Source organism: Lepidochelys kempii, chromosome 2 (assembly GCF_965140265.1).
Source record: "Lepidochelys kempii isolate rLepKem1 chromosome 2, rLepKem1.hap2, whole genome shotgun sequence".
NCBI classification, from domain to species: Eukaryota; Metazoa; Chordata; order Testudines; family Cheloniidae; genus Lepidochelys; species Lepidochelys kempii.
In genome coordinates this window covers 210760739-210773804 of record NC_133257.1, presented here as the reverse complement: position 1 = coordinate 210773804, position 13066 = coordinate 210760739, and the positions used below count along the sequence as shown (strand labels likewise).

Here is a 13066-nt window from a genome sequence, read left to right as displayed (position 1 = left end):
AGCTTATGCTCAAATAAATTGGTTAGTCTCTAAGGTGCCACAAGTACTCCTTTTCTTTTAACTTATTTAAAGGGATAGTACCCGATTCCTATACATTGTGAGGTGGGGACAGGAAACTCAAACGTATTTGCTGAAGTGGGCCAGATTGTCTCCTGGGCAGAAGGCCACCCCTAGCTGCATCAGAGTGATTTACATGAGTGGGACACTGAACACGAAAGCGGGCTGTCTAAGGGTATCAGCAGAGAGACTACATGGAATGCTCCCTGAACCTAGAACTATATCAGTTGATTTCCAGTACCGCAGGCTATCTCCAGGGAGATCTATTTGCATTCAATCAAAATGCAAAGGTGAAACTCTTATTCACCTGAAAAGACCACCACTCCTCACTGGGATTGGACTCTCTGACTCAGATCTGTTTTGGCTCTGTGCTTTCCCTGCCATTCTGCTAGGAAGAGTCACTCAGAAGGAGAAAAAAGAGGAAATTATGGAAGAAGGCCATGGTAGTGAGAACTGCTTCTACTCAGTCTCTCACCTGACAGGATCTTCTGTCCTTGAGCCAGGTCCTGATTTTGGAGCATGACAGCTTGGCTAACCTAGATGGGTTACTCTTCCACAATAATAGGCTATCTTAGCATCCCACAGGCCTTCCACCCTCTTAGCCTACACAAGAGTTTGGACAAAATTCTACTGATACCAGGCTAGAAATTTCAGGAAACTGGTCATCCTAGCTCTTCTGGATCTCTTGCAAGATGACCTAAACTTGGGCCCAAGACCTCCTACCATTCTATCTCATGTCTCAGCACTACATAGTGTTATAAACACAGGCTCTTCCATGTCTCTGGTAAATCACCTAGTGGTAGTCTGGCTCTTCAGGGGAGCATGTCTACCAAAACTAGCAGTCAGACCTGCCTTCCCTACCTGGGATCTTGCCACAATTCTGTAGGCTCTCATGACCCATTCAAATTGATGGCATCTAAGTCCCTGCATTTCATTTCCATGCAAACCAGCTTCTTGATCACAGTCAGATCAGAAAAGTCTGAAGCCTCTGCTCTTACTACTACATCTTCCATAACAACAGTCATTTTTCCTACCACTGAATTGATTGTTACCAAGATAAACTCTTCTTTCCATACATCACAGAAAATTGTTCTTCCTTTGTTTTACCCAAAGCCTCTACACCTGTATGAAAGAGTTGTTCAATTTTACCTTAGCAGAACTAATCAGTTCTCCTATCTGTTCATTTCTTTTGCCCTAAATGTCTGGGCCTGAAAGCTCCTCCATAGCCAGACATCAAACCAAGCCCAAGGGGATCGGTGCCCATTCAACATTCTTCATGGCAGCATCCAGGGCAAAAAGGGAGTCAACCATTGAGGAGGATCTGTCTCTTCCTGCCTCTCCTCCTTTGGTAATATTTATGTGAGTTGTCATGCCAATAAAATCTCACTGAATTGAATTGAAATTATGTAAAGCTGCTATGTAGTCACTCCCAACAGCACTGTTTTTACAGAGTGCTGTTGGGTTGACCTTCATTCCTCTACAGAAGGAAAATTCCTTGAGTGGAAAGTGCTCCAAGCCATGGTACCTAAATAACTTAATTATACTGTTTTTAGTTTCCTCATTCTACAGATGTTGTAGGCTGCTCATACTTGTCCATGAGGCTCTAAGAAAGAGCCATGTCCCTTCCACTTTCACTCCAGATGAGTGCTTCCACAATTGTAATGAAACACTAAATTTGTACTAGTAGATTAAAAATAAAACTTTGTAACAGTAGCACTTTATTCAGTCACATTTATTATACGCTTCTGGAATGCGAGCAGGAGGAGTGTGGTCAAGGTGTGGAGCCTCATGGACAAGTCTGAGCTGCCTGTGATATTTGCAGAAAGCAAATAGCAATCCAAATGTCTTTTAATGGCAAAGAGGCCATATCCAGAAAGGAAATTATCAGGTAAAAAATTTTGCAGTGTATTTCCAGGGTAGTTTCAGGATAAGAGTAATTGCTCTGTGTAGGTGGTAATTTAGCCACTGGTATACAAGTTCTTTACAAAGTGCCTTGTAGCTGTTCTGAAATGGCTTTTTAAATGTATGTTTATTTAATTAGTGGGTAGTATTAAAATAAAGCTGACACCATTAAGTTATCAGAAAGCTTAATTTATTTCCACAGTACAAAAGCAATGTCATAAACCAGAAGCTCTGGGCAAATTTCTGTTTTTTAAAATTCATGCTGTTTTTCAATTACACAATTACAAAAATCCCAAACTAGTCTAAATGTCTATTTTCTTACTTGATGTATTAATACAATCAAAACCAATTTTAAAAGAAAAAAATATATTCCAAGAATAAAACATATTCACCAAATTTAAGCCTGGCAGACATTTTTTTATTTTATATTATAAAACTGTCAGTGTAAAAGATTATGATGGAAACTATCAGAGTGTTTAGCTATGACCCTGACCCAGAGTATGTTGTGATTAAATAACTGGGCAAATGATTGCATAACTTAACTTTTTTTTTTTTTGTCAAGATGCCAGATAAATCTGTCTGAGACACACACATCCACAAATGTGGCAATTTTTCTGCCATTTTCTAGCTCCTCCATTTGCCTGCTCACTGTTTTGCCTGTATTCTTGATATCAATGTGTTTTCCCACAAAGAAATTCAGTGGGTATCCTCCATCTTCTTCCATGTTTCTGCTCAGAAAAGGACAGAACAGCAAGAGGGAGCAACTTCATGATTCAGGACAGCAAAGAGAACAGCTAGGATGAAAGGAATGTGGCACTCTCTGAACTCTTTATCAGACGTAATGGGGTTTATACTTTGTCTGGATGCAGTGGTCCGCAGGAAGAGGCGGCTGCAATAGGGGTCCTATAAGCCTGGGGTTGTAAATCACCTGCCATGTGGAGCTTTTAACTTAGCAGAGCTCAGTCACAGCTGGGGATCTGACTCATTGCCCTGGTCTACACTAGGACTTTAGGTCGAATTTAGCAGCGTTAAATGGATGTAAACCTGTACCCGTCCACACAATGAAGCCCTTTATTTCGACTTAAAGGGCTCTTAAAATCGATTTCCTTACTCCACCCCTGACAAGTGGATTAGCGCTTAAATCGACGTTGCCGGCTCGAATTTGGGGTACTGTGGACACAATTCGATGGTATTGGCCTCCGGGAGCTATCCCAGAGTGCTCCATTCTGACCGCTCTGGACAGCACTCTCAACTCAGATGCACTGGCCAGGTAGACAGGAAAAGAACCGCGAACTTTTGAATCTCATTTCCTGTTTGGCCAGCGTGGCAAGCTGCAGGTGACCATGCAGAGCTCATCAGCACAGGTGAGCATGATGGAGTCCCAGAATCGCAAAAGAGCTCCAGCATGGACCGAACGGGAGGTACGGGATCTGATCGCTGTTTGGGGAGAGGAATCTGTGCTATCAGAACTCCGTTCCAGTTTTTGAAATGCCAAAACCTTTGTCAAAATCTCCCAGGGCATGAAGGACAGAGGCCATAACAGGGACCCGAAGCAGTGCCGCGTGAAACTGAAGGAGCTGAGGCAAGCCTACCAGAAAACCAGAGAGGCGAATGGCCGCTTCGGGTCAGAGCCCCAAACATGCCGCTTCTATGATGAGCTGCATGCCATTTTAGGGGGTTCAGCCACCAGTACCCCAGCCGTGTTGTTTGACTCCTTCAATGGAGATGGAGGCAATACGGAAGCAGGTTTTGGGGACGAAGATGATGATGATGATGATGAGGTTGTAGATAGCTCACAGCAAGCAAGCGGAGAAACCGGTTTTCCCGACAGCCAGGAACTGTTTCTCACCCTGGACCTGGAGCCAGTACCCCCCGAACCCACCCAAGGCTGCCTCCTGGACCCAGCAGGCGGAGAAGGGACCTCTGGTGAGTGTACCTTTTAAAATACTATACATGGTTTAAAAGCAAGCATGTGAAAGGATTACTTTGCCCTGGCATTCGCGGTTCTCCTAGATGTAGTCCTAAAGCCTTTGCAAAAGGTTTCTGGGGAGGGCAGCCTTATTGCGTCCTTCATGGTAGGACACTTTACCACTCCAGGCCAGTAACACGTACTCGGGAATCATTATAGAACAAAGCATTGCAGTGTATGTTTGCTGGCATTCAAACAACATCCGTTCTTTATCTCTCTGTGTTATCCTCAGGAGAGTGAGATATAATTCATGGTCACCTGGTTGAAATAGAGTGCTTTTCTTCAGGGGACACTCAGAGGAGCCCATTCCTGCTGGGCTGTTTGCCTGTGGCTAAACAGAAATGTTCCCCGCTGTTAGCCACAGGGAGGGGGGAAGGTTGAGGGGGTAGTCACGCGGTGGGGGGAGGCAAAATGCGACCTTCTAACGAAAGCACATGTGCTATGTATGTAATGTTAACAGCAAGGTTTACCCTGAAAGAGTATAGCCACTGTTTTATAAAATGTGTCTTTTTAAATACCGTTGTCCCTTTTTTTCTCTCCACCAGCTGCATGTGTTTCAATGATCACAGGATCTTCTCCTTCCCAGAGGCTAGTGAAGCTTAGAAAGAAAAAAAAACGCACTCGCGATGAAATGTTCTCCGAGCTCATGCTGTCCTCCCACACTGACAGAGCACAGACGAATGCGTGGAGGCAAATAATGTCAGAGTGCAGGAAAGCACAAAATGACCGGGAGGAGAGGTGGCGGGCTGAAGAGAGTAAGTGGCGGGCTGAAGACAGGGCTGAAGCTCAAATGTGGCGGCAGCGTGATGAGAGGAGGCAGGATTCAATGCTGAGGCTGCTGCAGGACCAAACCAGTATGCTCCAGTGTATGGTTGAGCTGCAGCAAAGGCAGCTGGAGCACAGACTGCCACTGCAGCCCCTCTGTAACCAACCGCCCTCCTCCCCAAGTTCCATAGCCTCCACACCCAGATGCCCAAGAACGCAGTGGGGGGGGCCTCCGGCCAACCAGCCACTCCACCACAGAGGATTGCCCAAAAAAAAGAAGGCTGTCATTCAATAAATTTTAAAGTTGTAAACTTTTAAAGTGCTGTGTGGTATTTTCCTTCCCTCCTCCACCACTCCTCCTGGGCTACCTTGGTAGTCATCCCCCTATTTGTGTGACGAATGAATAAAGAATGCATGAATGTGAAGCAACAATGACTTTATTGCCTCTGCAAGCGGTGATTGAAGGGAGGAGGGGCGGGTGGTTAGCTTACAGGGAAGTAGAGTGAACCAAGGGGCGGGGGTTTCATCAAGGAGAAACAAACAGAACTTTCACACCGTAGCCTGGCCAGTCATGAAACTGGTTTTCAAAGCTTCTCTGATGCGTACCGCACCCTCCTGTGCTCTTCTAACCGCCCTGGTGTCTGGCTGTGCATAACCAGCAGCCAGGCGATTTGCCTCAACCTCCCACCCCGCCATAAACGTCTCCCCCTTACTCTCACAGATATTGTGGAGCACACAGCAAGCAGTAATAACAGTGGGAATATTGGTTTCGCTGAGATCTAAGCGAGTCAGTAAACTGCGCCAGCGCGCCTTTAAACGTCCAAATGCACATTCTACCACCATTCTGCACTTGCTCAGACTGTAGTTGAACAGCTCCTGACTACTGTCCAGGCTGCCTGTGTACGGCTTCATGAGCCATGGCATTAAGGGGTAGGCTGGGTCCCCAAGGATACATATAGGCATTTCAACATCCCCAACAGTTATTTTCTGGTCTGGGAATAAAGTCCCTTCCTGCAGCTTTTGAAACAGCCCAGAGTTCCTGAAGATGCGAGCATCATGCACCTTTCCCGGCCATCCCACGTTGATGTTGGTGAAACGTCCCTTGTGATCCACCAGAGCTTGCAGCACTATCGAAAAGTACCCCTTGAGGTTTATGTACTCGACAGCTTGGTGCTCCGGTGCCAAGATAGGGATATGGGTTCCGTCTATGGCCCCACCACAGTTAGGGAATCCCATTGCAGCAAAGCCATCCACAATGACCTGCACATTTCCTAGGGTCACTACCCTTGATATCAGCAGATCTTTGATTGCGTGGGCTACTTGCATCACAGCAGCCCCCACAGTAGATTTGCCCACTCCAAATTGATTCCCAACTGACCAGTAGCTGTCTGGCGTTGCAAGCTTCCACAGGGCTATCGCCACTCGCTTCTCAACTGTGAGGTCTGCTCTCATCTTGGTATTCATGCGCCTCAGGGCAGGAGAAAGCAAGTCACAAAGTTCCATGAAAGTGCCCTTACGCATGCGAAAGTTTCGCAGCCACTGGGAATCGTCCCAGACCTGCAACACTATGCGGTCCCACCAGTGCTTGTTTCCCGAGCCCAGAATCGGCATTCCACAGCATGAACCTGCCCCATTAGCACAATGATGCATGCATTGTCAGGGCCCATGCTTTCAGAGAAATCTGTGTCCATGTCCTGATCACTCACGTGACCGCGCTGACGTCGCCTCCTCGCCCGGTATCGCTTTGCCAGGTTCCGGTGCTGCATATACTGCTGGATAATGCATGTGGTGTTTAATGTGCTCCTAATTGCCAAAGTGAGCTGAGCAGCCTCCATGCTTGCCTTGGTATGGCGTCCGCACAGAAAAAAGGCGCGGAACGATTGTCTGCCGTTGCTGTGACAGAGGGAGGGGCGACTGACGACACGGCTTACAGGGTTGGCTTCAGGGAGCTAAAATCAACAAAGGGGGTGTCTTTACATCAAGGAGTATTTCAGACAGGACTTCACGGAGGGTTCCAATAAGAAATGGTGCACCTAAGTTATCATTCTTATTGGAACAAGGAGGTTAGCCTGGCCTCTGATTGATACATGGCTAGATTTACCTCGCTGCACCTTCTCTGTGAGTGACTGCAGTGTGACCTAGAGGAATGAGTCCCCTAGACAGGGGAGGAGGCAAATGAGTACAAAACAAATCTGGTCTATTTCTTGTTTTGACCCACTCCATCTATCTTTTACATCTTTAGCTGGCAGCAGACGGTGCAGAAGGACTGCATGCCATCCACATCTCATGGCTGCTCAGCAGAAGATGGTACAGTACGACTGCTAGCCATCCTCATCTCTTGCCTGCCTGGCAGAAGATGGTACAATACGACTGCTAGCAATCCTCGTCTCCTGCCTGCCTGGCAGAAGATGGTACAGTACGACTGCTAGCAGTCCATATCGCCTGCCCGCTCACCATAAGACGGTTCAATAGGACTGACTGCAGGACTAAAGAGAATGACCTGGTCAAGTCACTCCAAATTTAGTCCCTGCGCCCATGTCTGTCCAGGCGCTCCCAGCCGACGTGGCCAGGAGCACCTCGGACATGACGATGACGGCTACCAGTCGTACTGTACCGTCTGCTGCCACAAGGCAAGGGGTTGCTGCTACTGTGTAGCAATGCCGTACCGCGTCTGCCAGCACCCAGGAGACATAGGGTGACGGTTACCTGAGCGGGCTCCATGCTTGCCGTGGTATGGCATCTGCACAGGTAACTCAGGAAAAAAGGCGCGAAACGATTGTCTGCCCTTGCTTTCACGGAGGGAGGGAGGGAACGGGGGCCTGACGATATGTACCCAGAACCACCCGCGACAATGTTTTAGCCCCATCAGGCATTGGGATCTCAACCCAGAATTCCAATGGGCAGCGGAGACTGCGGGAACTGTGGGATAGCCACCCACAGTGCAACTCTCCGGAAGTTGACTCTAGCCTTGGTACTGTGGAAGCACTCCGCCGAGTTAATGCACTTAATGCACTTAGAGCATTTTCTGTGGGGACACACACACTCGAATATATAAAACCGACTTCTATACATTCGACCTTATTCCATAGTGTAGACATACCCATTGTCTCTTTCTTGGGATCACTGTATGTTGGGAGATTTTTGGTTCTCATGATACAGTAACTGTAGGAGCGTAGGCTGTGCCACACAGTTTGTGACAGTGCCTATTGTAAAAAAGGTTACTACTTACTATAAATTGCTTGCATACCCAGACCCTAAGAAAAAGATCTGTCTGCAGCTTAAGCAGCTCTGACTGCATGTGGAAAATTAGGTCTCAGGCTAAACTCTTAAGATTCTTTGTTTTGAATAGGTAGTGGCAATCCAAACAGAAGTATCTCTGAAGCAGAGAGAATGTGAAGATGACTTGTTGAAAACTGAACCTGCTCTAGTGGCTGCTACAGCAGCTTTAAATACACTTAATAAGGTAAGAACCAGGCAGTTTAATGGCTGTGAGGAACTTCGTTTAAAGGATTTTAATAAGCTATGTATGGGTCAGCCCATTGGTCTTGTTGCTGTACTGGTCAATGAAAGATCAGGAATGAGCTTGTTCCCCCACCTCCCTAGACTGGCAGCCACTGGGAATTTTGTAGAAGCAGCATAATTAGTATGAAGGAGCACCGTGAAGCTCTTGAGTTGTTCTGGCTGATTGGAAGCATCACTGTGCCATAGGATCTGTTGTGTACATGGGACAGAGGGAAGAAGTGCACGTGCCCAGAAGAAAACTGGCAAAGTAGTATGATGTGGGTAGATTATTTTACTTACTATTCTTGAAAGTAGTAGCACTACAGTATGGTACAAGTGTATAGGGGTTTTTGCTGTGATTTATTTTACTACTGATGAAGTCAAGTCGCATCGAACAATCTATATTAAATACAATACCGACTGCAACAAGGATCATTTAGTTGATTTGGGTTCAAGTCCAACAGGAAATTTGTGTGAAAAAATGGCGTTTGCACTTTAGGCTGTCGAAAATTGTGTCTGTATATAGAATCCATATAGAACATTGCGTGTTCATTGTAGAGCTGCAGGACAGTGATGGCTTCCTGTAACTGTCATGCAGATCGTTGCAGTTCTACTTACTATATGAAGTGATGACCAATGGGATCACAAGCAACCAAGAGTCGTCAAAAAGTACAGCTGTGCATTCTTAATCTCTTAAGAATGATTCTACTGTACCCCTGCTGCACTAGCAATTCCATTATTTCTCTGTAGACATCTTCACTTTGCGGATGGCTAACTCTGTTTGGCAGCTTTCTGTTGACTTTTTTTTTGTGTGTGTGTGTGATTGCTTTTCAGATTAATCTCACTGAATTGAAAGCCTTCCCCAACCCACCAACTGCAGTAACTAATGTTACTGCTGCAGTCATGGTATTATTGGCTTATAACGGCAAAGTGCCCAAAGACCGAAGTTGGAAAGCTGCTAAAGTCTTCATGGGAAAGGTGCTGGACAGTGGGAAATCATCTGTTGGCTATGTGTGATGGGTGAGAGGAGGGCTAGTTAATTAAATATTACAGTCAAGGGTAGTTCTGAGTCAAATGTAATATCACTCTCTTACAGACTTAATTGAAGGAGCTGGATGTCATATTGTTATAAATCATGTCTCCCCATGGCTTCAGTGGCATACTGAAGTCAACATGAGCATCAACTGGGAGTTACTTATTATTTGCAAAACTGAGAGCAGTCAAGTATAAGAGGAAGAAAATTGTATATATGTTTTTACCTGATATCAGACAATTTCCCAAATTAATTGCAAAGAGGGACTCGGGTGGTTGGGTTTTTTTGAGGGGGTGTGATGGGTTCTGTAAATGAATGATTCATTTGAAGATATGCTTCCTGCCACCCCCCCTTTTTTTTTCAAAATTTGTATTCACTCAGTGCAATCTCCAAAAGCAAACTAAATGCAGAGTGCCCATTTTGCTTTTATATTTTAAGGTCATGAAAGCAGGAGTTAACTTGTGATCTTGAAAAGTTCTCTGCAGTGTAAATGGATTGGGTACATTAGGTCTCTTCTCCTTGCAGGTTGATGACTTCCTACAAGCTTTAATTAGTTATGATAAGGAGCATATTCCTAAGAACTGTCTGAAAGTGGTCAAAGAGCATTACTTGAAAGATCCAGAATTCAACCCAAATTTGGTCCTCACAAAGTCCTTTGCAGCAGCTGGTCTCTGTGCCTGGGTTATCAACATAGTAAAATTCTATGAGGTACTATATATCAAGATATTTGGTCTCTGACTGGACAAGTAGGTGGGTTTGGAAGGATACTATGATAGACGCTTGTGACTATTTCAGCAGGTTCAGTGTATAATTTTCAGTGAAGATACAAGACTAAATGCAGATGGAGGTTGAAATGGAAAACAGTGCTAAGGCTTGAAAACTTCATTTTTAAACAACAACTTTGTGGCCATTAGGGGTTTGTAATTGTCATTATGATGCAACAGTGGGGACAGATCGTATATCCTTCTTCTCCAGATACACATTCCCCTTCCACTTGAATTAAAGGAAAATCTCAGCTAGCTGTCTACATGACAGGCAGTCTGAGACACAGTTGAGTAATTCTGATTCTCCAGTAGATGCCAGTGGTATATATGCAAACTAGCGAGCCCATTGCAGTATGATGTCTGGATGTCCTTTAATTGTGAATATTAGAAAATCTACTTGATTACAATGTACTATTTACATTAAATGCACACTTTACCCTTTAATTCTGAGACCAAAAAAATCATTCCACATGTGAATTGATTTGATTTGCACAGCAGACCAGTTTTCCCAAATTGAACCCCTCCCCCACTTATTCTGTGCTAAGGAAACAAAAGTTGGAAAGAGTTTGGGATAAATGGGCAGCGTTCATTTCTATTTAAGATATTCTTAAATAAGCTACTGTCAGAACTACAAGGGATAACTCCTCTCCCAGAAAGCAAGTTGTATATGTGTATAGCTATAATTTTGTATTTATTGTAGGTTTGTATGTATTTCACTACCATGTACAAAGGTAGAGCAAATGTATGCAACCTGTGACTTACTGGTTCGTTGTACAGATTAGAAGCTCTTTCATCAGGTGTCATTTGCCGTTTTTGTGAATGAATTCAAGACTTACTTTTTGTCCAAATGAAACTATACTCTCTCTCTTTCTTGAGGTGTATTGTGAAGTGGAGCCAAAACGTCATGCACTGGCCCAGGCAAATGTCGAACTAGCAGCAGCCACTGAAAAGCTAGAAGCAATTAGGAAAAAGCTTGTTGTAAGTACTGTCTGAACAACGATAGTCCTCTTCAAGTATCTTGAACTCATTTCATTGGCTTGTGTCCATCTCTATGGCAAGGCACCAACTCTGTCCAGAAAGATAACTGGTTTTATTACTCCCCAGCTCTGAAATGCCATAAAGTCCTTGTTTTATTGTCAAAGATATGGTTGTTCTGTATTAAGCTTTATTACTACTTTTCCTGTAAATCTGTTGAAGAGCATCCTGCATTTTAGATATCTTACAGGGTAATTAGATTCAAAACATAGAGAATCCCTCTAGGCAAAACCTTAAGTTACAAAAAAGACACCCAGACAGAAATAGTCACTCTATTCAGCACAGTTCCTTTCTCAGCCATTTAAAGAAATCATAATCTAACACATACCTAGCTAGATTACTTACTAAAAGTTCTAAGACTCCATTCCTGTTCTCTCCCCAGCAAAAGCTGCATACCGACAGACACAGACCCTTTGTTTCTCTCCCTCCTCCCAGCTTTTGAAAGTATCTTGTCTCCTCATTGGTCATTTTGGTCAGGTGCCAGTGAGGTTACCTTTAGCTTCTTAACCCTTTACAGGTGAGAGGATTTTTCCTCTTGCCAGGAGGGATTTTAAAGGGGTTTACCCTTCCCTTTATATTTATGACAACAAGAAATTACAGAATTTCCCCAAAGCCATTCAGCTACATACAAAACCAATAGATTTAATAAACAAAAATGGCAATTGATATAAATCATTCTGTTATTTATATGAGCTGTATATCCCTGCAGAATCAGTTGTTGTTATATGGCTATTGACTTGTTGGTGGATAGGAATAACTTCCAGATTGGGCATTGGAATCTCATGCCCATCTGCATTTATGCTTGGTATTAATTAAATAATAAAAATGTTATTAAATCCCTTCTGAATCTTTAAGAAAAACATTGAGAAACTTGGAGATAGAAACCAGGACCTCAGCTTCTTCAGACCATCCTGTCTTTTGAGATATTGGTTGTACCAAAAAGTATAGTTACCACGAAATATTTATTGAACTCTTTTTCCTGTGTTTATATTCAGAGCCACGTATGCTTACTTTCTGGACAAAAATAATTCTTTACTCCTTTCTTTACTCCTGTCAGCCCTGCTGAATTAACTTAGCTGTGAGAAAGCGATCTGGGATGTTGTCCTGGCTTACTCATTGTCAGATTGTTAACAAAATTCCAATAGAAGGAGCAGATTCTATCCTGAGTCAGACTTGCGCAACTTCATTTCTAACTGGGGAGAATTTGGCATGCAGAATCCTTATTATCGGGGAGTGACATACAAGAAGGAAAGAACCCAGGTTGACTTTCAGTTCCCAGACTGAGTTTGCAAGGCTGGCAAATAGGTGGTTGAGAGGAAGAGGAATAAATCCTTTAAGCATGTTTGATGGTAATAATGATCTGGAAGTCATTGTGAGATAGCAAATGTGGGTCTCCCACAGTGCCTTTCTTAGTCAATTTTCAGAGTAAAGAGCTTGTGCTTTCTTGTTCTGTGCTTAATAGCTCAAAAAAATTTTTACTGTCTGCTTATTCTTATAACTCAATAAGATCCCATCTCTGAGTCCAGTTTCTGACCCTTAATATATGTGCATTTCCGATTTTTTCCCCTTATGAATTTCTCTACATGTGGTCATGTGTTTATTTTGCTTTAATTATGGTGAGTTTCCTGTAGGAAAAGTTGTACACCACAGGTTAAGTTACAGTTCCCCTTGCTGTTATCTGTTTCCCGTATATGGCCAAATATGTCATCACATTGCATATTTAACATGAATATTTTTCTCAATAGCCATATAGAATACACAATAGATCTTCAGCCAGGCTTCTTTTCACACAGGGGCTGGATGTGGTTACTTGTTCTAGTAAAACAGACAATAGAATGACAGGTTACAGTAAGGAAATCATGAATACTGTAAGATCTCCTGTTGAGCTGGAGAACTCCATGCTTGCTTCTTGCAGCCCACATCTTGGATCTCCTCAGCTTCAATTATGGGGTGGTTTGTTCATAGGCCAGTGGAAAAAATCTTGCAGTTTATCCAAATGCCTTATGTTTTTCCACAAACTATAGGAAAAAGGGACTACTT

General features: G+C 43.8%; 1 protein-coding gene across 1 annotated transcript in view; it reads left to right on the top strand.

Annotated features, from left to right (window-relative positions):
* DNAH11 (dynein axonemal heavy chain 11) overlaps nt 1-13066 on the top strand; it is a 289112-nt gene that overhangs the window by 195332 nt on the left and 80714 nt on the right. The window contains exons 58-61 of the mRNA XM_073333745.1: nt 8043-8156; nt 9029-9172; nt 9753-9935; nt 10868-10969. Coding sequence (XP_073189846.1) covers nt 8043-8156; nt 9029-9172; nt 9753-9935; nt 10868-10969 — 543 coding nt within the window. The remainder of the gene's footprint in view (nt 1-8042; nt 8157-9028; nt 9173-9752; nt 9936-10867; nt 10970-13066) is intronic.